The 26,141-nt window shown below is 55.5% G+C and overlaps 1 protein-coding gene across 9 annotated transcripts in view; it reads right to left on the bottom strand.

Annotated features, from left to right (window-relative positions):
- The window catches only part of MEF2D (myocyte enhancer factor 2D), a 74,630-nt gene that overhangs the window by 28,800 nt on the left and 19,689 nt on the right, over positions 1-26,141 (bottom strand). For 5 of the 9 annotated variants that reach the window (XM_054001078.1, XM_054001077.1, XM_054001083.1 and 2 more), the window contains exons 2-3: positions 20,819-20,887; positions 3,663-4,001 (exon numbers count right to left, since the gene is read on the bottom strand). In XM_054001078.1, coding sequence (XP_053857053.1) covers positions 3,663-3,716 — 54 coding nt within the window. In that variant the 5' untranslated portion in view covers positions 3,717-4,001; positions 20,819-20,887. Of the gene's footprint in view, positions 1-3,662; positions 4,002-17,871; positions 17,947-20,818; positions 20,888-21,481; positions 21,597-26,141 lie in introns of those variants that run through there. The other 4 variants (XM_054001081.1, XM_054001082.1, XM_054001079.1 and 1 more) reach the window with 3 other exon arrangements.

Genomic DNA, 26,141 nt, shown 5'->3' with positions numbered 1-26,141 from the left:
GGCCTTGAAGGCCAGTGACAAGCACGGTTTGGGTTCTGCCCTTGAGTAGTGAAGAGTGTGGGGTCATGTCCCCCAGATCAACCAGGAACCTGGGCAGAGCTCAGCAGAAACACCAAATTATCCCTCTAGAGATGAGGGGATATTCCCTCTGCAGACAGGGCCCAAGGGCATCCCTCCCTATCCCTCCCATCCCTGCAGCTTGCAGAGAAAAGCAAGGATTTGCCATTTAGCCACCACATCACTCAAAAGCATCACCTAACAGGGCTTTGTGCATCCACTCCTGACCCGGGACAGAAACCTCAAACCTTCCCTGACGCTGGGCATGAGCCTCATCTAGAAGAATTAACCTTGTAAGTCTAAGAGGGTAATCAAATCTCATGCTTCAGGGCATAAGCCGATCACCAAAGGGGTCAGGAAGGAATTACTGCCCCACACTAGCAGGGGATTTTTTGCCTTTCCCCTGATGTAAACCATATTGGCAGTTGCCAGAGTCAGCGGCCTGGCCCTGAAGGACTGATGGCCTGATCTGTTGTGGCAAATCCTCTCCAGTAATTCCTCTAATGACATTAGTGACTCTTACTTGCTCTCCTCCCCTGGTTTTGGCTGCTGCTGTAATTCACAGAATCACACATTGGTTTGGGTTGGAAGGGATCTAAAAGATCTCATCCCACCCCCTGCCACGGGCAGGGACACCTTCCACTATCCCAGGTTGTTCCAAGCCCTGTCCAACCTGGCCTTGGACACTTCCAGGGATGGGGCAGCCACAGCTTCTCTGGGCACCGTGTGCCAGGGCCTCTCCACCCTCACAGGGAAGAATTTTCTCCTAATATCCCATCTAAATCTCCCTCTTTTCAGTTTCAAACCATTCCCTCTTTGTCCTGTCACTCCAGGTCCTTGCCCAGGTCCTGGAGCCCCTTTAGATCTCCATGGAGCCTCCTCCAGGCTGAACACCCCCAGCTCTGCCAGCCTGATTCCAGAGCAGAGGTGCTGCAGCCCTCAGAGCATCTCCGTGGCCTCCTCTGGACCCACTCCAGCAGCCCCACATCCTGCTGGAGCCTCCTGTGGGCCCGTGGTTCATGTCCCCACGGCAGGCAAAACCTGGGACACAGGGTCAGAGGATGCTGCAGGCTCAGTGTGAGATGCAGGGGGAGAGCTTCACCTCTCACCAAAGGCTCTGGAAGAGCCCCTGCTGAGCCCCAGCAGCCCCAGGCCCCTGCTGGGGATGAACCTGGCAGCACGAGTGGAAATGCAGGTGTCGAAAGCAGCTCTGCCTCCACCTCCCTGCAGCACCACTGGTGAACCCCTCGTTCTCCAGGGCATCCCTGCACTGCTCCCACTCCTCTCCTGGCAGGTGCAGGTGCCATCAGAGCCACCTGGGCACGCCAAGGAGCCACCTGGGCACACCAAGGAGCCACCTGGGTATGCAAAGGAGCCACCTGGGCATGCCAAGGAGCCACCTGGGTATGCAAAGGAGCCACCTGGGCACGCCAAGGAGCCACCTGGGCATGCCAAGTAACCACCTGGGCACATCAAGGAGCCACCTGGGCACACCAAGGAGCCACCTGGGCACACCAAGGAGCCACCTGGGTATGCAAAGGAGCCACCTGGGCACGCCAAGGAGCCACCTGGGCATGCCAAGTAACCACCTGGGCACATCAAGGAGCCACCTGGGCACACCAAGGAGCCACCTGGGCATGCCAAGGAGCCACCTGGGTATGCAAAGGAGTCACCTGGGCACATCAAGGAGCCACCTGGGCACATCAAGGAGCCACCTGGGCACGCCAAGGAGCCACCTGGGCACGCCAAGGAGTCACCTGGGCACGCCAAGGAGCCACCTGGGTATGCAAAGGAACACTTCTGACTCTGGGGAGTGGATGCCTGGATGCTGGCATTGCACAGGTACAGCATGGACCAGGAGAGTGGAGCAAGAGGCTTCTCACCCTCTTTACAGCTCCTACCACAGTGGATAGAGCAGATCCCACTGCCTGGAGCAGCCCTTTTTCATGAAATGTCCCATCTTCCTGCTATGTCCTTTATTCCCAAAGAAAGGGAGCAGTGAAAATTGATTGCAAAGCTGTGCTGGTGACCAATTAAACAGCTGCTGCTTTGCTGACACCCGATTTGATCGGGCTGGTTTCCTGGAAGCAAAGCAAGATGTGCTGCACTGGGTTGGAGAGCGATGCTCCCGTGCTGGGTTTTGGAAGAACCAGCCCAGCCAGGGAAAACCAGTGTCCCCCAGCCCAGGGAACTGGGTTTTGGGGACACCTGACATCAGAGATGCACTAAAGCCATGACACCTGGCCATGCAAAGCAACTCCTGCTGCCAAATCCCACCCAACGCTGTGAGACCTCAGCAAGGGTCTTCATCTCCAGCCAGGGCTGAAGAGCAGCTCATCCCTCAGAAACAGTCCCATCACTCAGCTGCTGCCTCTGCAGAGAAGTGCCTCTTTCCTTTCCTGAAGGTCTCTCCAGCCATCCCCCTCCAGCATTACCCATTATTTTCCATTTGTCTGAATTTCCAGCAAGGCTCCAGTCACCGCAGAGCCCTCACTGCCCCATAAAATGCACTCCAGAGCCTTCAATAACCCCTAAGGCCCTGCTTCCTCCTCATGATGGATATAAACAGCCCCAGGAGCAACTGGGACATCAGCAGAAACTATTTAATTCCCACCCCAGCCCCCACCACCAAGTGAAGCTATAATGAGGAAAATCTGCCATTTCCTATTGTTTTGCTGTGGAGCACGAAGTGGTTCATCCAGTTCTGTTCTTTGACACTCTTTAAGGATTAGGAATATATCCACGTGCTTTTTTACTGTTTTTTTTTTTTTTTCTGTTTTTCTGGAGTGGAAGTGGCAGGAAAGAAGCGTGGCAGGTCGTGCTGGGGTGCAGAAGTGGCTGGACTAAAGGCAGAGACTTGGATCAGCTGAGCCAAACTCCAGGAGCACAGGAAGCAAAGGGACCTGCCTGGAAGTCTTGTGGTAATGGGAAATACATTGACAGAGTGATCCCAGAGCAAACCTGGGCTGGCAAAGTGCTGCTGCTCCACCATTCCAGTTTAAGGAACATGGAAAATTTGGGAAAAATCTGTTGGTTTTTGTTTTTCCTCTGAGATACATGAACGCATTCCTACACACATGCACATGCATGTCTTGGGCTTGGCTTCAAGAGAGCCCAAGGAAAAAAGCCCTGGAGTCATTTAAGCCTACAATTGAGGGGAAAAAAAAAAAAAAAAAAAGGAATAATTTGAGTTGTTTGCGTTCAGCAAAATGGATACTTGTTGTGGCTGTTTTTTATTGGAAAAACCACATGGAAAACGTCAACTGAAATATATTTTCTGCAAGACAAAAATAAATTAAAAAAAAAAAAAAAGGGGGGGGGGGACTAACTAAGTGGAGAAGACACTTTCTTCTGGAAAAGCACTTAGATGGCAAGAGCTCAAGGAGCTCCAAGGCGAGGAGCAACGCCTGGATGGGGGCAGAGCAAGGTTTGCCTGGTCCTGGATCCGCCTGGATCCGGCCTGAGCCTCTGCTTATTTTATGGAATGGGAAAAACAGGGCACTGGTGGCCCAAAACGGGATGGAAATGGGTCATTTTGAAACGTGACACGGAAAACCCCCAAGGGAAGGAGGGTGAGGTGAGGGAGCGGGGAGAGCAGCACTGACCTGCCGGTTGCGCTCGTCCGTGATCCGCTGGATCTGGATCTTTTTTCTCCCCATCTTCTCCGGAAATCCTCGCCGCACCCGGGACGACTTCGGCTCAGGGGAGGGGAGAAGTAACCCCGCTTTAAAATGCTTTCATTAAAGAGCGTGGGGGGCTTTTTTTTTTTTCTCCGAGGGAAAACAAACCCCCCAAAAAAAAAAGCCAAAACCAAAAAAAAAAAAAAAAAAAAAAAAAAAAAAAAAAAAAAAAAAGAGTTTTGCGTTGGCTCCGTGCTCAGTTCATGGTACCGTCAGGCGCGGCCAGATCCAGTGGGGCTGAGATGTCAGCAGCTGCTCAGAAACCTGCACAGTGAGAGAGACAGGAGTGAGACTCTCTGTTCCCAAACCCCATCCAGGACCCAGCACCCCAGCAGCATCCTCCTACCACCAGCCAGATCCCAGGGTGGGCTCTGGTTCCTTCTCCCACCCAGGGGCCAGGAGAGCTGCAGAGGGGTTTATCCAAAGTGGTCTCAAAGAAGCCCAAGGATGGAGGCCAGGGACAGCCGTGGGCTGGGCACTGCCACGCTGGGCAAGGAGGAGGAGATGGCAGCAGTGAGCTCGTGAATCACTTTTCCTCTGTGACACTCCAGACCTTTTTTTTTTTTTTTGTTCTCTTAATAAAGTCATAAGCAGTCGAGTGGCTGGTGATTAGCTGGGGCAATTTAAATCCGTCTCCAGTTTCTGCACTAATCTCCAGTTTGGAATTTTGAAATGTCTTTATTTGATTACTTGAAAGAAACCTTATAACCAGGCACAGAAACCTAATTCTTACGGGGAAGGAGGACTCTGAAGGCAGCTGAGACAGCCTGGCCTTCCACTGGGCTCAGCCACAGCTGGACACCGGGTGCTTCCGTGGATCTAGGGGTTATCTTGTGCCCAAAACTCTCCCCAAAGGGACGAGTGCTGCTCCTTCTTGCAGCCTGCCCAGGGTAATCTGCATCCCTCAGCAGCAGAAGCTGCATCCAGATGTTCCAGGGCACCTCGAGGCACAGCCCCCAGCCCATCCCACGCCGCTTCCCAGCCTGTGCTGCACTGCAGCGAGGGGACAAAGAGGGAACTTCAGCCACTTCATTTTCCACAGGTATGTCCTTCTCCCTGCTCTCTCTGTGAGCAGCTGGGTAACAGCAGTGGTAACACTGCATTTAAGGCAAGGTGCCCCGTGCCAAGACCCAGGCAAAGGGAAAAACCAGTCCCAAAATAGCTTCCTATCTGCCTCAACTTGGCAGTCCCCAGCCCTCGGTCTTGTCACTAAAAAGCATTAAAAAAAGAAACCCAAAAGCTTTTCCTCCCAAACCTATATCCCAAATTCAAAGCAGCAGCCACAGCCAACCTGACCAAGCTCCTCCTGCTCCTCTCCCACCCCAGAGCACCCCCAGACCCTGCTTAAGACCATGGCCCCATCCTTCACCTCCTCGTCAGACCACGCTCCAACAAACCAGCCCTAATGGTCTCACTCCCACACTCGTTTTTGGGGTTCACTGAGTCATGTGAGTCACTTAAATCTTTTTCTCTGCTTTTTTGGGGGGTAAAGTTATTCATCGTGCATCACCTTCTGTGGTTTCAGTGCAAGTTGAAAGAGCCCTGAAGAGAATGGGGAATCTTTTCCCCATCGTGACATCCACAATTTGCCCTCCAGGGAGGATGAGGTATGGGGAGGCCAGGAAGAAGGACCAGAGAGACAAAGGGCAGCAAAACCTGGGTTTTTTTACACATAAATAAAGATTCTTTGCAAGGACACATCATACAGAGGGATGGCATTTAATTCCTGAGACATTATTTACCAAAATAGGTGCACGCTTCCTTCCCAGGAGCAACCATCCAGCTGTGAGGAGCACTGTGACCATGGGGAACACTGAGCAGTGCCAGAGGCATAGCCTTTGGCTGCTGCTCCCCATCCCACCGTGGGAAGCCCCAAAAAGACAGGTCCCAGAGCATCAGCAGTTTCAGAGCATCACTGCTCCAGCTTGCACCGTGTGAGTATCCCTCGAAGGTCGGTGATAGAGGAAGAGCCGAAAGGAAAATGAGGATTTTTATTTCATCCACCTGGAGTGTCCTCTCGGTATTTCTCTCACTGTGAGCCCACCCAGGAGAGAACCCACAGCCCAAAGGCTCGGAACCAAGGCGAGGATTTTGCACACGCAAAGAAACTTTGGAAGAGGAGGAAGTTTTTGTCGGGTTTGCTTTGCCGCTTTTCCCTTCAGAGTTGCCACTTCTCTAAACTGGCTGAACAATATTCACCTTCAGCATCTTCAAAACCACCAGCAGCAGCACAAAGTAGCAACAGCTCCTCAACCAGACACAGGGCAAGATGCTAATTCTTTCCGTGTGCTGCAGCTCTTGGACAGAGAAACCCTCTGAAAGACAGCGGATTTACTGTCCAAACCAGAGAGGAACTCTCCAGAAGCAACAATAAACACTGGAGAACAACGGGCAGTAAATTTAAACTGAGTGAAAGGAAACATATTTTAACACAATTTCATTGCAGGACTTGTTCACAGGATGCTATGGCAGCCAAAAGCTGCACAGTGCTCCAAGAGATGGGATGTTTGTAGGGATGAGGAAAAAACCCCAGTGCTGCTCATCCCTGCCCTCAGCTCCACACGAGCTGGTGTTTCTTGCATGGGAGCAGTGGGATTCAAACCACATTCCTCTCCCCAGGCCACAAATACACCCCAAGTGCTTCAAACCAAATCCCCTTTTTCAACCACCAAACCAGGTTCCTCCTCCTGCTGCTCTGAATCCCAGCTCTGCATCCTCAGCACCTCGGTTGGATGGGGACCATGGTCTCAGCCTCAGGGTTTGCTCGGGCTGCTGGATAAAGTCTTCCACAGGAAAAAGGTGACTTAACAGGCTTTTGCTCGTCATCACGGGGAGAAAAGGAGCAGCCACGTGATGCTCTTGACCCCTCTACCCTGCATGAGAAGGAAAACACCCCATGGGGAGGGCAGCCCTTGCATGGGGTGAAGAGGAGGGATGGAGAAGAGCACAGCATGTTTGCTGCCCTCCAAATGCACCTGACAGGGGATTTCAAACCCCTCCCATTTTTCTCCATGGAATTGGGGTTTCGGGGTGAGTTTATTTGTTTTTAGGCTGGGTATTTTCCCCACCATATTTTTAAACCCAGGTATTTTCACGTTTCCTGCCCAGGTGGCTGTTTCACAAAGTCTGACCACTGGCTCGAGTTTCTGAGCAGCAGCTGGAAGAGCAAGAAACCTGGAGAGCCACCCTCATCTCTCCTGTCCCTCCTGCTGGCACTGCTGCTGTGGCTCAGCCCCAAGCCAGGAGGATCCCCTCTGCCCCTGGAGCTCCCTCTCCTTCACCACCAAATTGCTTTGGCTCCCTGACTGCCCAGCCTGAGGCACCAAGACCACCCACGACCCTCCTCCGTGCTCAGGTGGAATTTAAGCACCTGAACCGTGCACAGCCAAGCACCCAGAGCACAGGACTGCTACAAGGAGCTGAGCTCCTAAATAACTTCTACCTTTCGGGGTCTCAAATGATTTTATATACAATAACCCCACTCATTAAATCATCACCTCCTCCTTCTCAGACAGCAGCTTCTTTCTTTCTCCCGAGCCTCGCTTTCCAAGGAAACCGCCAAGCATCGCAGCTACTACACCCTGACAAGGGGGGTCCAAAGGCATGGAAAGGGACCTGCAAATCTGCTGGTGGAGCACCGAAAAAAAAACCCACCCTGACCCTCTTCCACTCCCAGGAATCCCAGCCAGGATCAGGGAATTCAGCATGGCCCGGGGAGGCAGCGAGGAGCGCTGGGATGGAGGCAGCCGCCAGCGCCCGCTTCCCCCTCCCCTGCTCCGCTCGCACAAGTGTGACTATCACGGCAATTAGCACACATGCCAATTAACTCCGAGCAGGTGCTGGTTAACTCTGTGCTGAGTAATTCATCCCCGGCTCCCAGTAAATTGCTCCAAATTGGAGAGACAGGCGAGAGAGCAGAGTTAGCATTTTGCAAATGGGGGAAGAAAGAAAAAGCGCAGAGGAATCTCAGCTGGGAGATGTTTTTACAAAACAAAGAATCTGGGGGGCTGAATCCCCAGCTCCGAGAGCTGAGGACACAGAGGAGCTGATATCTCTTTCAAGTCTTTATTTCTGGATTTTTTTTATCTACTGTACAAACTTCTGATCTATTTCACCTACTTCTAAGTGGTTTCACCTTTGCTTTGCACAAGCAGCGGGGTGCTCTGCACTGCTCCATAACTTGTCACTTTTCCATTCCTACTGAACAGCCCCACGTTTCTCTCGGCACAAGCAGGGACACTGGGAGTCTCACATCCACTTTCTACAGCCATTTGCTATTTTTAATATACTTTTATTGCATCCCTTTTTAGTCGCTCCTTACTAAAGTTAGCTCGGCACACCGCCCCTCTCCAGAGCAAAGGAATTCAGCTGCCCTTCCTTAACACCCCCCTTGCAATGCCGTGTGCTCTCAGCACAATGTCAGCTGAAAGAAACCAAACCTTGGCCATGCAGCTGCAGAGGGAAGATCAAAAAGATTAATCTGAAAGCTTTAGGAAGATAAATAAAGGCAAATAAACGCATCCTTTCCAAAAAAATGTATTTTCCTTTGGAGCTCTTTGCTCTTTCCCAGCGTGTGGCACCGTGCTCCCCAATCCACTCGTGCCTGTGGCAGGAACACACAGCAGAGCCAGTGACACGAGTGAGAGTAAAATTGGGATGGGTTTCACATGGCACCAGTTTAAGGGACATTTTCCTGATCTCCATCCCCAAATCAGGTCCGGTGCAATGGGGACATCCTTGGCTGCAAGGAAACCTGCAAAAGGAGCTTCAAAGGACATCTGGAGCTTGGGAAAAGAAGAAAAATGATGCCCCGCGAAGGCACAGCTCATCTTATGGAGGCACAGAAAGTCCCAGTTTGAAGGGAGAAATGCAGGTGACAGGCATGGCAGACCACAGCCCAACCCAGCAACTGCTCCCCCCAGGCTCTCGCTGTGGGACCAACCCATCTTTTACCCCAGATTTGCAGAATGTGCACGTCCCCAAGACGTGCTTTTCCTTAACAGCCTCCATCAAGTCAAGGGCCTGGCTGAGAACAAAGGGAGGGAACTCCCTGCCACTATCCACCCCCAAGGAACAGGGCTCTTGACATGACCAAATTCATGTACCCAAGCCCCAGCACACTTTGGGGGGTGTCAGGTTTATCTACATACAGAAATGACAGCAATAATACGTCCCAGTCTTGCAGCTTCTCTGTGAGAAAAAGGTCACTGCAAGGGAGCTTCAGCACACAACCAGTGGGCATGTGAGGTACAAGGTGTTACAGAACTGTAGAATGGTCTGGACTGGACAGATTCTTAAAGCTCACCTCATCCCTCCTCTCTGTCACTTACTTGCAGGGAAAAATTTCTTCCCACTACCCCATCTAACCCTGCCCTCTGGCATTGGGAAGCCTTGCTCCATCACTCCAGGTCCTTGTCCAAAGTCCCTCTCCAGCACTTCTGGAGCCCCTTTATGCACTGGAAGGAGCTCCAAGGATTCCCCTACAGGCAGAACAGCCCCAGCACTCCCAGCCTGTCTCCAGAGCAGAGGGGATCCAGCCCTCAGAGCATCTCCATGGTCTCCTCTGGACTCACTTCAGGAGATTTTTTCTTCCTGCTCTGGAGGAATCGCCACAGGGGTGGGGCTGAGGGGCACAATCCTGGCCCCTCACACGCTGCCCGTGCCACGGGACCAGCTGGGCACAGCATTGGCTCTCCAGGCTGCTGGGTCATGCCCATCTCCTTGTCCACCAACAACTCATTCTGTCTGTCCACTCAGTTCAGGAGAGCCCAGGTGAGGAAATGCTGCTGTGCTGCAAACCAGCCCCTGCAATGGGCACGCCAAGCCCTTCACTGCCCCTGCTGGGTGGAGGCCAAGGGAGGGAGGAAGCAAGGATGCCCTCGAGGTGGCAAGAGCAGCCCCTTGCTCTGCTGCATCGCCCCTGCCACAAAGCTGCAGCTTTTACCACGAGAAGCAGCTGCAGGGAGAGCTGGGGTGGCCACTCTGCCCCAGCAGCCCCCAGCCCAGCTGTGACCCTCCACCTGCTGCAAGCAGCTACAAAAGCAACTGCAAATAAAGAGCAACTGCAGCCGAGGTCTCCGAGCCTCACCTTGAGGATACCAAGTCCTGCACTGACAAAGAACAAGTCACTTCCCCACCCATGACCAGGGCTGGATCCCATCCCTTAAGGACATGGATTTAGCTCAAGTCACCTCTTGAACCCGCCTGTCTAACTGCAGTTCTTGCCTTCCTGTTTCCTTTCTTGCTGCCTTTTGTGAGTTAATTGTTGGTTTTTTTTAACATATCCTCCATGCTGACACCAAGGACTTTTAGTTTCCTTCTGTGTGGTTTCTGGATCAGCAGGACTGACTTCCTTCTCTTTTGCAAAGCCCCCTTCCCTAAAACACACAGCCAGTATTCGTGTTCACGTTGCTCTTCCTCTCTGGCAAAGCCACTGGCATGGTGCTGGCTACCAGCCCTGCTTTGCTGCGGGATGGGGGGCAGTGCTGGCAGGGCAATGTGGCACCCAGGAGGGATGCAGCACCCAGGGGACATCCCTGGCAGGACAGCAGGCAGCAGCAAGGGCAGGTGCCAGCGAGTCCCCAGCCCCACTGCACGCACCACCAGGGACTCCAACTCGCCAGCTTAGCATTGTTTAGCACCTCTTTATCTCCAAACCGAGATAAAAACCGCACAAACATGCTCGAGTCTCCTCCAAAGCTTCTATTCTGGTTTCAGGATGATGCTATCTGGGTTCCTGTGTCGAACCTCCAGATGCAGGCAGGGGGAGGGGAGAGGAAGGCGGCCGAAACGTGGCTCCAGAGCAAACCTCCTGCTCAGAACGCAGCTGCCCGACCCTGCCCGGGGCCAAATCCCACTCGCCAGGCAGCTGCCAGCCCAGATCTGAGCTGCCATCCCTCCTGCACAGCTGACACCCGTGTCAGGGCCCCGATTTCCCTGGGATGGGCAGCCAAGCCAGCCCTCAGCTCCTCCTGCCTGCAGGAGGGAATCAATCCCGCCAGCTGCAGGTAGCTCAGGGGAGCAGGAGTGAGGCTGGATTCAGTCAGGCCCCCAAGGAATTTGAAAGAGACACATATATTCCTGACCCAGATTCAGGCACTCTCTGAAGAAAAGCAGATGCCAACCGTGCAACCAGCTCTGCTGAGCTGTAACAAAACCTCTCATCGTGCCAAGCCCGGCAGAGGCTGAGGGAAAGCACAGCCCTGACACAACGCTGGAGAACTTTGCTTAGCAAGGGTGGGTGAAAGAAAGAATTTAGGGGAAATTATTAAACTGGGGTTGATCTTCTCTTCCCCCGCATTTTGTGTGCCAGTGTGGAGTCAGACAACACCCTCAAGAAAGGATGACAGTCCCAACATCAGCACAAGAACTGGAGGCAGCACCCAGAACAGGAACCCTGGTCCCCCACACCCCAGATCACAGTTTCATCCCACACCACATGCAGCCAGGGATGCCAGCACATCCAGCACCACTGAACATCCAGCACATCCCAGGCTGGGGACGTGTTCTGCAGAGGCAGGGTGACAGCAGGTACAGCCAGTGACCTTCTCTGCACTGCCAGCACGGCCAAAGACAGCAGAGGCTGAGGGGACACGGGGAAAGGAGGCTCCAGGCAGCCACTGGCAAACCCACAGCCCTGCTTGGTGCTGTCCAAAAGCCAACCAGAGAACCCTCACCCAAGAGTTTCAGGAAGGAAAAGCCAGGACAAGCAGGGACTTGCAGCCCCTCACACCACGTGGCTTCCCAGAGAGGCAGCTGGTCCTCTCTCCTGGAGATGCTACAGGAAGGGATGGGCAGGGATGAGGCAGGGCTCAAATGGGAGGGCTTGGATAGTCCCCTGCTAAAGTGACCTTCAGAGCACCCTGAGAACAGCAACCAAAGGCTGATGTAGCTGCCAGATTAAGCCTCATGACCTTGAGCAGTGACCTTGGTGCTGGCATCCTCGCAGCAGAGGTCATCCACCACCCTGAAACTGCCTGTGGTTTCCCAGGTGGCTCAGCAGCTTCCTCAGATGTGCATATCCAGGCTGGGAACCCTGCACGCCCCAGGGGCTCCCCAGTGTGCACACAGCATCCCCTTCCCCAGTGGTACCAACTGCTTGCACAGGGCAGCCCTGCACCATCTCCACCCATCCCCATCCATCCTCCAGCCCCATCTATCCTCACTCCCAGCCACCCTCATCTCCTTCCACCTTTCATCCCCACCCACCCTTCATCCCCATTTACCCTCCATCCCCAACCACTCCCATCCCAACCCACCCTCCGTGCCCAGGGAGGAGCAGCCAGACCCCCAGAGCTGCTCCCCTTCCCCCATGTTCTCTAGCTATCACCAGCTCCAGAGTCAGAGACTGGGGGTAATTTTTCCCTCTGCACTAAGTAGGGTTTTCTAAATGATGGGAAGCAAGAGCCCATTATCCAGCTCCGTTGCCCACCCCCACGGCTCCCTGCAGGGCATGAAATAACCACCTGCCAGCTCCCCGGAGCCCCGCGCCGTGGCAATGAGATCTCAGCTTCCCCTGTCACTATTGTCAGAGCAAAATTTAGATACCTGGTAATGAGGAGGTTTAATATGACAGATGAGAGGTTGACTCATTAAAAAAAAAAGGAGCGAGAAGGAGAGGGAGCTGAATTCGGGGTCGGATCCTGCGCTCGGCAGATCAGGAGGCTGTCACAGCCGACCCCGCACTGCTGGCGAGCAGGAGCAGCTCTCCACCCCAAACCAGCCCCACACTGGGGGCTTTTGCTGGTGCTGAGGCCACAGGGAGGAAAGGGGAGGCGTGGAGGGGGTGGACATGGCTATGGATTTTGGGGCCATCCAGTTCTGCTCGCCACGGAGCTGCCTCCTGCTCTGGGGTGGGGGGATCTGAGCCCAGGAGAAGCCTCAGTGCCCAGTGGCCAATGTTCCACTCTGAGGGCTTTTCTCTCTCAATGAACCACACAGCAGCACCCCAACATTGCCTCCACTCTCCTTGGCACCCCCACCCTGAGGGTGCACCCATCCCCCAGTGAAGCCCTGCACCATCACCACCGTGGTCAGCAAGAACACCGATGGCTCGTGTGCCCCAAAACACAACAGGCCCCAGGGGACAAGCACTGCCTTCAGCTCCAGCACAGGGGGCAGGATCTCAGCACTGGGACCCAACAGGGCTCCCAGGGACAGCTCAGCAGCACCAGGGCAAAGCCCTCCCTGCTGGGAATTTAGGGGCTCTCCATGAAGGGGATGGGATTTCCTCCAGTAGCAGAAGGGACAACTCTCTCTTCTCCTGGTGGGTTTTACCCAGGGGAAATTCCATCAGACCCAAGTGCTGCTCCAGGCCATCTGTGAGAGCAATGAAAACCCACAACAGCCCCACAGGACACGGCTGAGAGTGAAACTGTCCCAGGGGAAACGCTGCTCTTCCCTCCTGTGTCAGTGGGATGGGGATTGGGGTATGTCCCCATACTGGGTACCCCTCATACTGGGGGTACTGGGCCACCAAGATCTTTCAAGAGTAGCATCCTACTACTCTTTGCCCAAGGGCGCTGTGGCGCAAATCATGAAATCCTAGAATGGTTTGGATTGGAAGGAAACTTAAAACTCATTCCAACCTCTATCCCAGGTTGCTCCATCCAGCCTGGCCTTGGACACTTGCAGGGATGGGGCAGCCATAACTTCTCTGGGCAGCCTGTGCCAGGGCTCCCCACCCTCACAGGGAAGGATTTCCTCTCAGTATCCCACCTAAACCTGCCTGCTGGCAGTGGGAAGCCATTCCCCGTTGTCCTGTTGTTCCAGGCCCCATCCAGGTCCAAAGCCCCTCTCCAGCTCTCTTGAAGCCCCTTTAGGCACTAGAAGGGGCTCTAAGGTCTCCCTGGAGCCATCCCAACAGCCCCAGCACATCTCCATCCCCAGCCCAGACACATGCTCAGCAACTCTGTGCCCCATCCCCACGCGGGAAGGGGCACCCCAGGGCAGCTCTGCAGACCCCCCAGCACCCAAAGCCCAGTGTGGGCTCAGCCTGGGAGGCCAGAGGTCCCCAGTGGCAGCCCAGAACTCAGCCCTTGAGCACAATCCTCCCTCCCGGAGCACGACCTCAGCAGCACCACTCCCAAAGGCTCAGCCCTTTCCTAAGGGCCACCAAGATCTTTCAAACCCACCTCCCACAATCGTTTCTTTGTTGGTTTTGCAGCCCCAAGCACTGGTGAGTAACAGCCATGGTGCCCAAAGTCACAAGGGCTGAGGATTTGATTTGCATAAACTGACTGCTGACTGCATCCATGCCCAAGGCAACCACCACTTCTGCTGGGTCCAAATCAGGCAATGCAGAGGCAGATGCTGCTCCTGCATCGTCCCATGCCACACTCTCCATCAGGATTCACATGTCTTGAGCTCCTGGGAAGGAAGCAGAAGGCTCCCCAGGAGCTGCAGGGTCCAGCACTCATCTGGGGTGCAGAGGAGCTGGTGAGGTCAGGAGCCCCCCATTGCTGGGAAGGTGATGGTGGTCACCAGCTGCACTTGAGCAGTCAAAGGACAAGAAGCAAAAGATCTTAATTTGTCACTGATATGGCAGTGCTAATTACTGTGAGGGTGACGCCACAGCAGAGCTCACTGGAAGGGTCCCTTGGAGACACAGATGGAAAAAATCTGGCCAACACCAGCAGGACCAGGCAGGACCACGCTCCTGCCTCCATCCCAGTGCTCACACTCCACCATCACAGCTCCAACCTGCCCGTGGCACTTCCAGCCTGGAAACAAAGCCACAAAAATTGTCATCCTGGCCATCTGCCTTTCTCAGAGGTGGACATGCCCACCCATCTTTACACATTCCCCAAAACCCACTTTGGTCCGTAGCCACAGACTCGCGCTCGGAGCACGCTGCCACACTACAGCTGGAAGCTCACCACCAGACCCCATTATTTCATTTAATAAAGGAAACAAAGGCCCAAACCTAACACTGGGACTGTAAAAGCACCAAAAACAAGATCCTGTCCCTTGGCCCCAGGATCTACAGTTGAGGAGGAGCCACCAAAGCCCACCAGGAGGCACAGACCATGGTCTGGCTGCCACTGAACCCCAACCCAACTCACTCTAAGCAAACAGGAGGAACTGGGACAAGATGCCACATGGCAAAGATGGCTTTAACTTCCTCTTCCCCTGCACTGCCTTGAAAACACGGTGTCTGCAACCCAGCACATAAATAACATCAGCCACCAGCAGCACTCCGCTATCCAGAGCCCAAGCAGGGCACCACTGGAGCATCCCAGGGTGCCCAGAGCTGCTGCAGCCAAAGCCAGGCTGGGCAGAGAGACACAGCCCAGTTCCCAGTCCCTCATCCCCAGCATGACTCAGGGCTGCAGGGACATGGGGATGCCCCCTGTGCCACAAAGGCTTTGCCATCAGCTGGGACCTGACCCCGCTCCCCAGCTCAGCTTGTACCCCACATGCATCCTGAGCCACATGCCAATGAGCCAGAGGGGTGAGAATCCGGCCCCAGCTCATCAGGCAGCTCAAATCCACCAGGACAGCTGGTTCTCAGCTGTTGCTGCTCACTCACAGGACACACATTCTTGTCCCCAGCACACAAATCCTGTCCTCCTGCTCCCCGGCACCGGCTGGGCCACCGCGGTGAGGCCACGACGCCTGCTGACCCCACGGCAGCCCCTGACAGACCTGGATGATGGCTCCCACTGAGACAGATCCACCCAGAGCCCATCCTGGCACACATCCTCCAGGAACAGCATCCTGTCTTAAAAGGGGATTTTTTTTCAGGCCAAACTCTGTGTTTCAGCAAGGGGGATTGAGGAGGTGGGGGAAGGTTCCCCTTCTCTGTGGCTGCACCTGAAGCCACATGCCAGAGGGACGATGATTTTGGCCAGCCCTGGGGATGAGGATGTTGCCCACAAGGACATCCCAGCAAAGCACGGAGGTGACGCTCAGGAGAGCAATGGGAAATGCCAACATTTGGCACTTTCCAGAAGCACTGTCACATCCTGGCTCTGGCACTCTCCAAAATCCCGTGCTGGAGAATCACTGGCACATGGCCATAGCCCAGGCCAAGGGCTTGCCATGGCTCCCAGCCACGTTTCCAGAGGGATGGCAGAAAAGCCACTGGGATGCTCCTGCAGCACAGAGGAGATGGACCCCAAAGGCAGGTAAGAGCCAATGTGAGTGCAGGAATATCACAATTCCTCTTGGAAAAGGGAAAATATTGGGGAAGGAAATCAAATGCCACAGCTTTTTGTTAATGCTCCCCATGCAAAGGTGGGATGAGAAAAAGTAAGGCATGAGTTTGTAGAAAGAAATAAAAATATTTCGATCACAATTTTTGCTGAAGGGTGTGGATGTAAAAATGGATCAATGAAGAGTTGCCCAAATGGGTTGTTTGCCCAAAAGGAGGAGAAGGAAAGGGCTCTGCAGCTGTTGTTGCCTAGGGCAGTATTGAGGGCAGCCACTCAGTTCCAAAAGCAGAAACCTTGGGACCCTGCAGTGTTCCCACAACAACGGAGACCACCTTGTGACACGTCCCTCCAAGCCAAGCAGAGGGGAGACCCCACCTCAGCCACCCCCAGCAAAGGATAAAGGACAGGGTTTGACCCAAAGCACACTCAAAGTTTATCCTCCAGCCCGATCCATGAGCATCAGATCTAGAGCAGGACATGCCTGGGAAGGAAAACACTAAAAGCACTTCTGAAAGATCCCCTTCCCACAGGCTCTGCACCTTCATTTTCACAGACATGAAAGAATTATCAGCATTATTCACTGTTACCCCAAACCAGCAGCAGCATAAAACCCCCGAAAAAATCAAATGGAAGAAGATTTTTCTAGGGTGAGCCAAGCTCAGCACTGGTCCCAGCCCCACCACATCCACCCCGGCCAGGCTGGGCTCTAGAGCAAAACAAACATTTAGGAAACAGTCAAGGGAGGAGAAAGAAGCGGACCCAGAGCCCCAGAGTGACACATGGCCTGACACCCCGTGCCTGGTACCTGGCTCACCTCCGCTGTGGCCGCGAGCTCCTGCCGGGCATCCAGCCCTGGCCAAAAGGACCCAGCACCAAGCAGGAAGGTGCTAAAAGTGCCCAGTAGCAACCTCTGAGGAGGCACAATAAATAACCTCTGAGTAAACACAGCGGCTGCTCCCCATTCGCCTTCCTGTTTGCTTTCGCAGATCCGGGCTGGGACGTCCACTTCCAGCTGCCGGCCCCATCCCGTCCTGGCTCGGCGGAGCTCGGGCCGCGGCTCCGGGCCGGCACCGGCACCCTCCACCCGCACCTCGGGCCCCCCGGGCCGGCCCTGCCACCGGGCACCGTGGGCACGAGCTTCCCAAAGGGATTTATCCCCCGGACAGGCATTGATCCTGCATCCGAGCCCGTCCCTGCTGCCTCTTCCTTCCTGGTCTATGTTTGTTTTCATTCCTAAAAGAGGAAATCCCAGCTCACCCACTCCCCGACAGGGAGCCATGCCCTACTCTGTGCCTCAGTTTCCCCGTCTCTCCAGCATGGGAGCCCCACATCATTCAGATCCCCCCTCTCTCTCCCTGCTCACACCCAGCCCTGGGGAAGAAAAAAAAAAAAAAAAAAAAAAAAAAAAAAAAAAAAAAAGCAAAAAGCAACGGGTCCTGATTTAAGGGCACTTCTGTGCTTCACCACGAACACAAAGGAGAGGGAAAAACAACAACTCACAGCGAGGATCTGTGTCAGGAGCAACAAGGGGGTCCGGGGCAACCCCCCCCCGGCAGAGCAGCGCCGACCGTGGAGGCTGACAATAGATAAGGGTCTAAATTCGGCGCTGGGCTCCGGCCCCGGGCTCTGTAAGGCGATCGGGGTGGGGGAGTGCCGAGCTGTTTATTTGGCTCCAAACTCCGCACCGACACTGCAGCGTCACCCGTGTTTAAAATAGGAAAGAACGAAAAGAAGCGGGGGGGAAAAAAAATAAAAAAATAAATAAAGAAATAAAAAGGGAGAAAAGTGCATGCACACGTTGAACAATAACAAAATAATAATAATAAAAAAAAAAAAAAATCAAGAGAAAAGGAGCCGGGGGAGGGGGGGGGGTAATAAAAGGAAACCCAGTTGGGCTGGCGAGGTTTAAAGCGACGCCTGCCTTAAAAAAAGAAGTTGCTAATTTTAACTCTCCAGTGGAAAGAGTGAGAGGTACTTACAGGAGACAGGGTGGCTGCGTCCTTCTCCGCGGCTGCTGCGCGCTGCCGGCCGGGAGGAAGCGCAGGACGGAGCCGCCATCCCCGAGCGCCGCCGCGGCCGCCGGCCGGCCCCGAGCCCCGACACCCCGGCTGAAGGGCAGAGGCAGATGCGGAGGAGGCAGGAGGGGGTGGTGAAGCCTGCGCGGGTGGGTTGGGGGGGAGGGAAGGGAGCGGCCGGAGCTTGCCAAAAGCGGCGGCCGGGCTTCGCTTCCCCCGGCAAGCCCAACGCCGGGGCCGGCCCGTGGGGAGCGGACGCCGCAGGACCCCCGGGGAGGCGTGAGCCAGCTGCTGGGTCAGATGACATTTCTGCGCGGACGTTTCTGACCAAGCTGGCTTTTCCCCAAGGGAAAAGGGCTTTGAAGACGCGGTTTCCCCCCACCTCCCCCCCCCCCCCCCCCGCCACCGCCAGTGGCAAAATAGCGGATGAGCTCAGAACCCAAAGCGCAGGGCAGTGCCATGACCAGAGAAGGCCACCCGGCTCCGCGGGGACTGGAAAGGTGACCTCCAACAGCTCAGCCACATTTCAGCTGCGGCAAACACAGCAGGAACCCACTGCTTTACCAAATTCAGTATTCCATATCCGAAAGGGTCAGGAGCGGGGATTTGGTTTGGTTTCAGGCTGGATTTTACAAGCTCTCCCTGGAGATCGGGAGGGTCTTTGCCAGATGCAAAGAGCCAGGTGCCAGGTGAGGTGGCACACTCACACCTCAAGGACAGTGGGAGCCTGGAAGTTGCAAACTCCAGTTGCCAAGGAACCTTCAGGAGAACGCAGGCAAGGCCTCAGACAGCAGAGGAACAGACCTGGTGACCCAAGGGCTCTTCCCAAGCAGCTGGAAATCACCCTCAAGATGCAAAATCTCACTGGGAGAGGAGCAGGGTGGCACATCCCTGCGGGCAGGGATGGACACGTGATTTACCGAGCATGGCTGCAGCAAGACGATGCGACCGTCTTCAGGACACGAAAAGAGTCGATTCAGTTAAGGTCACGGGCCCTAGAAGAGTCTTCTGTCACAGAAGAAGGTTTGCCTGGTTCGCCTCAGATGGGGTTGGCCTCAGACAAAATGCCTATTGATCGCAGGCAGCGATGCTGCACGCCCAGGGCGCGGGGACGTGGCTTCGCTGGGATTAAATCGCCCGGTGCCGGCCGTCACACGCTTCCGAGGCTGGGTCGATACTGCTCCTCTAATTGCTCAGCTCCCGTCACTCGCACAGCCAAGGGGACAAGTCTTCAAGCAGTCCCCAGAGATGCTTTTCCAAATCCTCCTCCCCGAGCGCACCACTCGCTGAGCTGCTCCTTGGAGCGAGCAGTTCTGCAGTTGCAGGAATCACTAAACTGCTCCTCCTCGCTCAAACTCTGTGCTGGCACCAGTGGCAGTACGAGGGCTTTGAGGGAGGACACTGCCAACCCAAAACCCAAGAATTTGTGCGAAACTGGAAAACAAGGAGCCGTTGTCACCGGTCAGGACGGAGCTGGCGGAGTTGGGCACCGCGTCTCCAGCAGCCAGCAGTGATGTGGGGGAGAACGCAGTGACCAAGAGATCCTGCCACCGCCCACCAGCATCCGGGCTGAGGCACGGAATGCGCGCGGTCCATGGGGACCGCGGTGTTCGGGAGCCCGGGGAGGGCCCTGCCCTCTGCACACACCCCTCAGCAGACAGACCCCAGCGCTCCGAGTGACCGCTCACCACACCGAAACACGTGCCCCACAGCTAGCACTCATTCGTGCCCAGAGCACTGGATCAGAGCTGGTCCCACACCAGCCCCCCAAAACATTCCTGGAGCGCTCGGCTTGGCCACAGCGGGACAGACCCGGCCAAGCCCTCAAACCCTCCCGTCCCCTGGGCACACCGTGGCCCATTGCTGGCACACACCAAGCACCGCTGAGACACAGCAGGGCCCTTCTGCTGCACTCCCCTGACCCAGCCTGGGGAGCTGCTCTTGGCTTCTATCAGCAGATGAAGGTCTTGGTGTTGACCTTGCAGAGGACGCCGTGATGCTGCCCCCATCTCCCATCACCAGGCCTCCAAATAAATTACCTGCCCCCTCTCCAGCACTAAAAGTCATCACAACCCTGCAAAACTGCTCACTAAGCAGTCGTGACAGAGCCCCCCCTCCGTTCAGGAGCTAGGGGCATATTATTTTTAAAAATCTTTCCTTTTATTGATTTCACTCTCAGGTACAGAAGATGCATTTCATGAAACCATAGAGCCCTCATAAACCAGCCCGCAGTGGTGTCTGTACCACAACCTCACTGCAGACACAGGAGACACAAACATTTACTGGAAGAACAATAAACAGGCCAAGAAGGTTGAAAAGGAAGAAAACGTGGACATGAGGCCCTCTCCCAGCAGCACTTATTTCAGAGGAATGCAAGGGACAAAATAACAGCAGGTTTGGCCACAAGTCTTGTCCACATCGGGAGAAAACGGGGCAGGAAAACCCTCCTTTGCACTGATACACAGGGCTGTGTTGCAAAACACCCAAAGAGCCCCAAATCAGTGCTGTGGCTACGGCTGGGAGCCATCAGAGCTGTGCCAGATGGGGAAGTGAAGGGGAAGATGGGCACTGGAGAACAGCAGCGGCACCCACCGCTGGGCACCACCTCCCTGCCCTGCTCTGGGGGCTCTGCTGCCCCACCCCACACAGCAGGACCCCCGTGTGCAGAGCAGGTGAGGGGTGCACAGAGCAGCAGGGCGTTCCCTGTGCCCTTCCTGCACCAGACCTCACTGGGGCAGGGCTGCAGGGTCTGGTCAGCACCACTGTGGGAGCCTGAGGTCCTTGAGCTGCATGCTGCTGCATCCTCTGTGGGACCCTCTGCCTGCTGCCAGCCTGCAGCAGGGGAGACACGCACGGCCAAGCAAACCCAAAGGGGAGGCAGGAAGGCAGGGTTTGGGATCTCCCCCCATACCTGCTACGCAGCCTCCTGCATCTTCTGCTCCTGCCAGGGATGAGCTGCAGCCACCGCTCCTCAACCCAACTGCAAAGACAAAGCAAGCAGTTGTCAGTCTGAGGGGACAGAGGCGGGGACAGAAGCAAGGACAGGGCTCCCCACATGTCCCATCCAAGCGCAGCCAGATGGGGGGAACAGCGAGGGGAGCCCAGTATCCCCTGCAGACCTGGCTGATGGGACAGGGGCTGCAGGGTCCCCTCCTGCACTGCCCTGGTCCTTAGCATTGCTGCAAGGGCCGTGCAGGCTGGGTGAGACCTGGCCAGGCACCTGCAGGGATCCAGGGAACCAGGAGCCCTGGGACGATGCAACGTGGGAAGCATCTCGGTGAGACCAGAGGGAAAGAAATTAAGAAGAGTTCAGGAATGAAACAAATCATAAACCAAAAGTTAACATTAACGAGGGATGTAGCCCAAGCTGACAGCGTGGCCAGCAGAGAATTGCTCAAAGTTTAGGTGAACTTTGTGTTTTCTGGGAAGATTCTCATGCACATCCCACAAGAAAAAACACTGACCCGCTTGCTCAGACACTGTCCCAGGGAATGCATGCAGCACGTGTCCTTGGCCTGAGCAGAATCTGCCACGGCCCAGAAGGAAATGCAACTCCCAAACTCATCCCACTCACCACTGGGAAATGGGAGGAGACCCGTGGGGCAAAGCCCAGTGGCTTCAGCTGGCCTTGTCATCTACTGGTGGTCACAACCATCTGGCACCTGTGCAGAGCCCATCACCAGAGCACGCTCCTGTGAGGCAGTTCCCTCACGGGGAACGTTCCCTGTGAGGGGAACGGTGCTGAACAAAAGGGAAACTGAGGCACAGAGGCCAGCACCCGCCGAGCTCCCAAGCTGCAGCCTCACCCCCAGCACCTGCAACAGAGCGAGGAATTGTGCTCAGCTTTCCGGCGTCCTCATCCTCCGCTCCAACCACAAAACCAGCCTTCCTCCCCCGGCTGCCTCCCCTCCCACAGCCAGCTCATTTCCTGACATTACAAAACTCACCCTGAACAAAGCTGGAGCGAGGAGCGCGTGGCTCCGGCCGGGGCTGCACCTTCCTCTCGCTCCGCAGGAGCCGAGCGGAGGGGACACCCCCAAACAGCCGAGGTGCAAGCGCCTTTCCAGCCTCAAACCTCACAGCACCCGGGCTGGAGTCCTGCAAATGGAGCAGTCACAGGGATCCCCTCATCAGGACAGACAGATGAGTCTCTCTTCCACAACGTGGGAGCGGTGGGGACGAGGATGGGGGGCTCCAGCTACTGCCACGCTCACACCCAATTAAAGCCAGACCAACCTGTAACCCCCCCCAGGACCACTCCTTTATCTCCCTGAGTAAAACTGTGTCCTGCAGAGTGAGTGACCACTTGGGGACAGGGACATCCACAGAAGAAGCGCCACCTTGCAAGCGCCATGCTGCCAGCCAGGACGAGGGAAGTGGCAAAGGGTCTCTCAGAGGGTTCCTGAACGTCCCATCGGTGTCCGAGCAGCTCTCACTGGTCCCAGCACTGCAGTGCCTGGCAGGGCTGCTGGCAGAGCCACGTGGGGACCGGGCACCACAGGCTAGGCTGAGTGGAGGATGTGGCCGAGGTCTGTGCCCAGGCTGGCTTTGCTTTGGGGGGGCTTGGGGTCAGCTCTACAGCCCACCAGGATGCAATGGGGGACATGTGGCCAGGCAAGACCTCAGATGTCTGCACAGAGTTGTTTCCTCTCAGTGGCAGATGCCGCTAGACACACCGGGGATGCCCAGGATGCCCACGGTGCCATGGGACAGCCAGTACAGCCACACAGCCACCACTCACAGACTCCTGCACTGACACAGCTGCCCGTGGCCACATCCCTGGCTCCCACAGCCCACCAGGACGATGACTTCTGGACAACAGCTGACCCCACACAGCCCTTGGCCGTGCCACAATCCCCAGACGGTGCCAACTAACAGCAGTGCCTTTGCCGACCCAATCTGGCAGACGAGCTGCCCCTTTGTAGGGCCAAGGTGGGGAACTCCAGGGGCAGCAGGATTGGTTTTGGGGTGTTCAGCCTGCAGGCAGTTCTGACATCACAGGGTTGCAGCCCAGTGTCACCTGAGACAGGGAAGAACAGCACACATGGGGTGACAGTCCTGAGACCCTGACGCTCTCCAGCCCGACAGCTCCAGGGCTGCTTCACGCCCGCCCAAGCTGCAGAAGCTGCTGCCCTTTGGACCTGGTGGTACTTCCAGCCCCAGCAAACCCCAGTGAACCCCCAAGTCCCCATTTTGCAACATTTTGAGCTGGTACAAAGGAGCAAAGCCCCCACTCAGTGGCACTGCCCTCTCCCTTGTATGTCCATGCACGTCCTTTGCCCCGCCAAGCGAGTATCCTGGCACTGCTCCCAGAAACTCTGGAGGATTTCAAAAGGTGACCACTCGACCTGCACAGTGAGAGCAGGCCCTGCTGAGGGGCCGGGGCTGGGTCAGGCCACTGGCCACTCCCAGGGCTCCTGGGCAGTTCCCAGCTCTCACCCCACCACACACGTGCCTTTTCTTGTTACAGACAGAGAAATGCTGCCCAGGGAAGGGGGAAAAGTATCCTGTTTTCAAAATGTTATTTTATAAGCTGAGGGGAAAAAACACATAGGGGAGGGATGGAGGTGGCAAAGGCAAGTGAATTCCCCTTTCTGAGTGAAAAAAGGAGAGAAAAAGGGGTAAGGACAAGACAATCTTTATGTCCAGCTTTGGGGCAGAAATACTGAGCAGGTGCTAACACTATTCCTATTTGAAAACCAAAGCTTTGGCTTCACCAAGTAACACACCAAAACTCCTGAGGGCAGGAGAACTAGGGGAACCTCGTGGGATCCCCATTTTTAACTGATGCAGTTAGGCTGGCACAAGCTGCCATGAAAAGGCAGCAGGGAGCTGCTCCAACCTGCCCGTAAGGATCCTGGACGTGGTGCAGGAATGGCTTTTGATTTCCCTGGATATCTGCTCAGCTGATGCTCGGCAGCCCCTGTGCCACAGCTGGTCTTTGCTTACACCCTCAAACACTTATATATTCCCACATGTATAACTCCCCAAAATATATACATTCCCATACACATAGCCCTCTCAAAATACACATATTCCCATATACATAACCCACCAAATATATATATATTCCCACATGTGTAGATAAACCCTCAAATATATATTTATTCCCACGTATATAAACCCCAAACACATACAACCCCTGCCTGCATCATATATACATATAATACCCCGAAATAAATAATCTTGCAAGCACACAGCTGGAAAGTCAAGGGGAGATGGATGGGCAGAATAACCAGCTTTGGGGCTGGAGGGGCCAAGAGGGAGGCGCAGATTGCGGAGAGGAAGAGCCGTGACCGCAATCTCTCCTTCCTCTTTTTTCATGTTTCCTCTAGCAACGGGCTCGGGGCTGCAAACATTTGGATGCCAAACCCGAACTTCCCCACCTCGGGCTCCCAACCCAGCCCGCCGCTCCTCTGCCAGGTGCTCATGGACTCCCACCCCAAACTAGGGAGACCCTAGACCCCATTTCCCACAGCTGTGCCATGTCAGTCTCAGGGAGTCCCAAAACAGCAAGAAGCAGACAAAATTTTGAAGAAAGATAAAGAAAAAAGAAAAAAAAAGGACTTTCTCAATTTTTCTCCATTTCCCCAGTCCATGAAACTAAAGCATCTCAGCCATGGCCCAGCCTTCAGTTTGCACCAGCCACTGGGAATATCCCCAAAGTTTAATTAGACCTGTTGAGCCTTTTCCAGTTGGGTTTCCTCTGGCTTGACAGTGGGAAGGAACAAACTGGGAGAGATCTCACTCCAAGCAGGAGCATGGGGCAGGACGGGCTGGCAGTTAAACACAGTGAGGAGCCCCAGCTCCCAACCATCCCGTGGTGCCAGAGTCCCAGCAGCACAGCACCAGGGGCTGTGGAAAGGGGGACAGGAGGAGGGAATCCACCCCCAGTGGCACGGGAGGCTCGGCTGCCCAGCACGGCAGCGCAGAGGTGAGCAGTGACCAGGAAGGATGGCACGAGCCAGCTGTGCTGGGGCAACACTCAGAGCGTGACCCCCTCCACTGGAGCCGCTCCAAACCCCGCAGAGGGGCGGCGTGAAGGTACCCCAGACCAGGTACCCCAGATCAAGGCAGGGTAGGGATTGTCGGGGCTCACAGCCCTGCTCCACCAGGTCCCAGCACGGCACCAAAGCCAGCCCCTGGATTTGGGCAGGGCAGCTGGAAGCTGCTCTCCGGGGAAGGTCAGAGCAGCCGAGTGGCACAGCTGCCGCTGCCAGTGTTGCAACAGAGGCTGCTGGCCCTGCAAGGACCACGGGGACATGAGGGGGCGTTGGGGGGGGGGGTGGTGGCACAAGTGCAACCGTTGGAGCCGCCGAGTTTCACTCTCGCTGGCTGAGTTCCCCTTGGGCAGCAGAGATGCAGAACTGAAACCTCCAGCTGTATGGACGTGGGGGCGGCCGGAGGCGCGGGAGGGCTGGGGACCGGCACGGCTTTCGGAGCAAAGCCACGCACCACCACACCAGTGACCAAAGGCTGCTGGGGCACCAGGGGAAGCCTAAGGGCAGAGGCAGACAGGGGTTTCCTCTGGCTCACAGCGCCCATCTTGCTCCTGCCCTCTCTGCACAGCTGGGCCACGCAGCTCCTTGCACCCGGCACATCTGGTGGGAGCAGAAATACCCCAGGCATGCAGGTACCCACACCTGGGCTGGCTCCAGCTGGCATGTCCCCACTCCACGAGCCTGTCCAGGGGTTGACACTGCTGAAGGACAGTGCAATCCCAGTCCATTGGGCAAGTGCTGGTCAGCAGGACCATGACTGCCTGCATGGAGTGGTCCCAGCACCAGCAGCACCTCCTAATGCGGGGAAACTGAGGCACAGAGAGGGGACGTGAACCACAGAGCTGGACACACAAGCATCCCCCAAACGCCAATTTCCTCCCCCTGAGCAAGCCATTCGCCTCCTTGTCCCAACCTGCTGACACAGCATCACAAGGAAGACTCCAAAACTGAGCCCAGAGCCCCCAAGAACATCATGGGGGCTCCTGTAAGAGCACAGGGATACCAAGATGTGGGTGCCCCATACCCCAAGCACCCAGTGCTGGCCCTCACCCCGGTGACAGTGACAATACTTCAGGCCACATTGCCACCTGCTGGCACCAGCCCTGGGGGCCAAGAGAGCTGGCACCTTCCTTGATGGGGACAGCAAGTGGCTCTGTGCTGGGTATCAGGTCTGGGTCCATGCCCAGGTTTGGGTACAATGGGCCACTGCCATTTCCAACTGGAGCAGCCACT

Source organism: Vidua macroura, chromosome 29, assembly GCF_024509145.1.
Source record: "Vidua macroura isolate BioBank_ID:100142 chromosome 29, ASM2450914v1, whole genome shotgun sequence".
NCBI lineage: Eukaryota > Metazoa > Chordata > Aves > Passeriformes > Viduidae > Vidua > Vidua macroura.
This window is presented reverse-complemented; position numbering and strand designations above follow the sequence as displayed.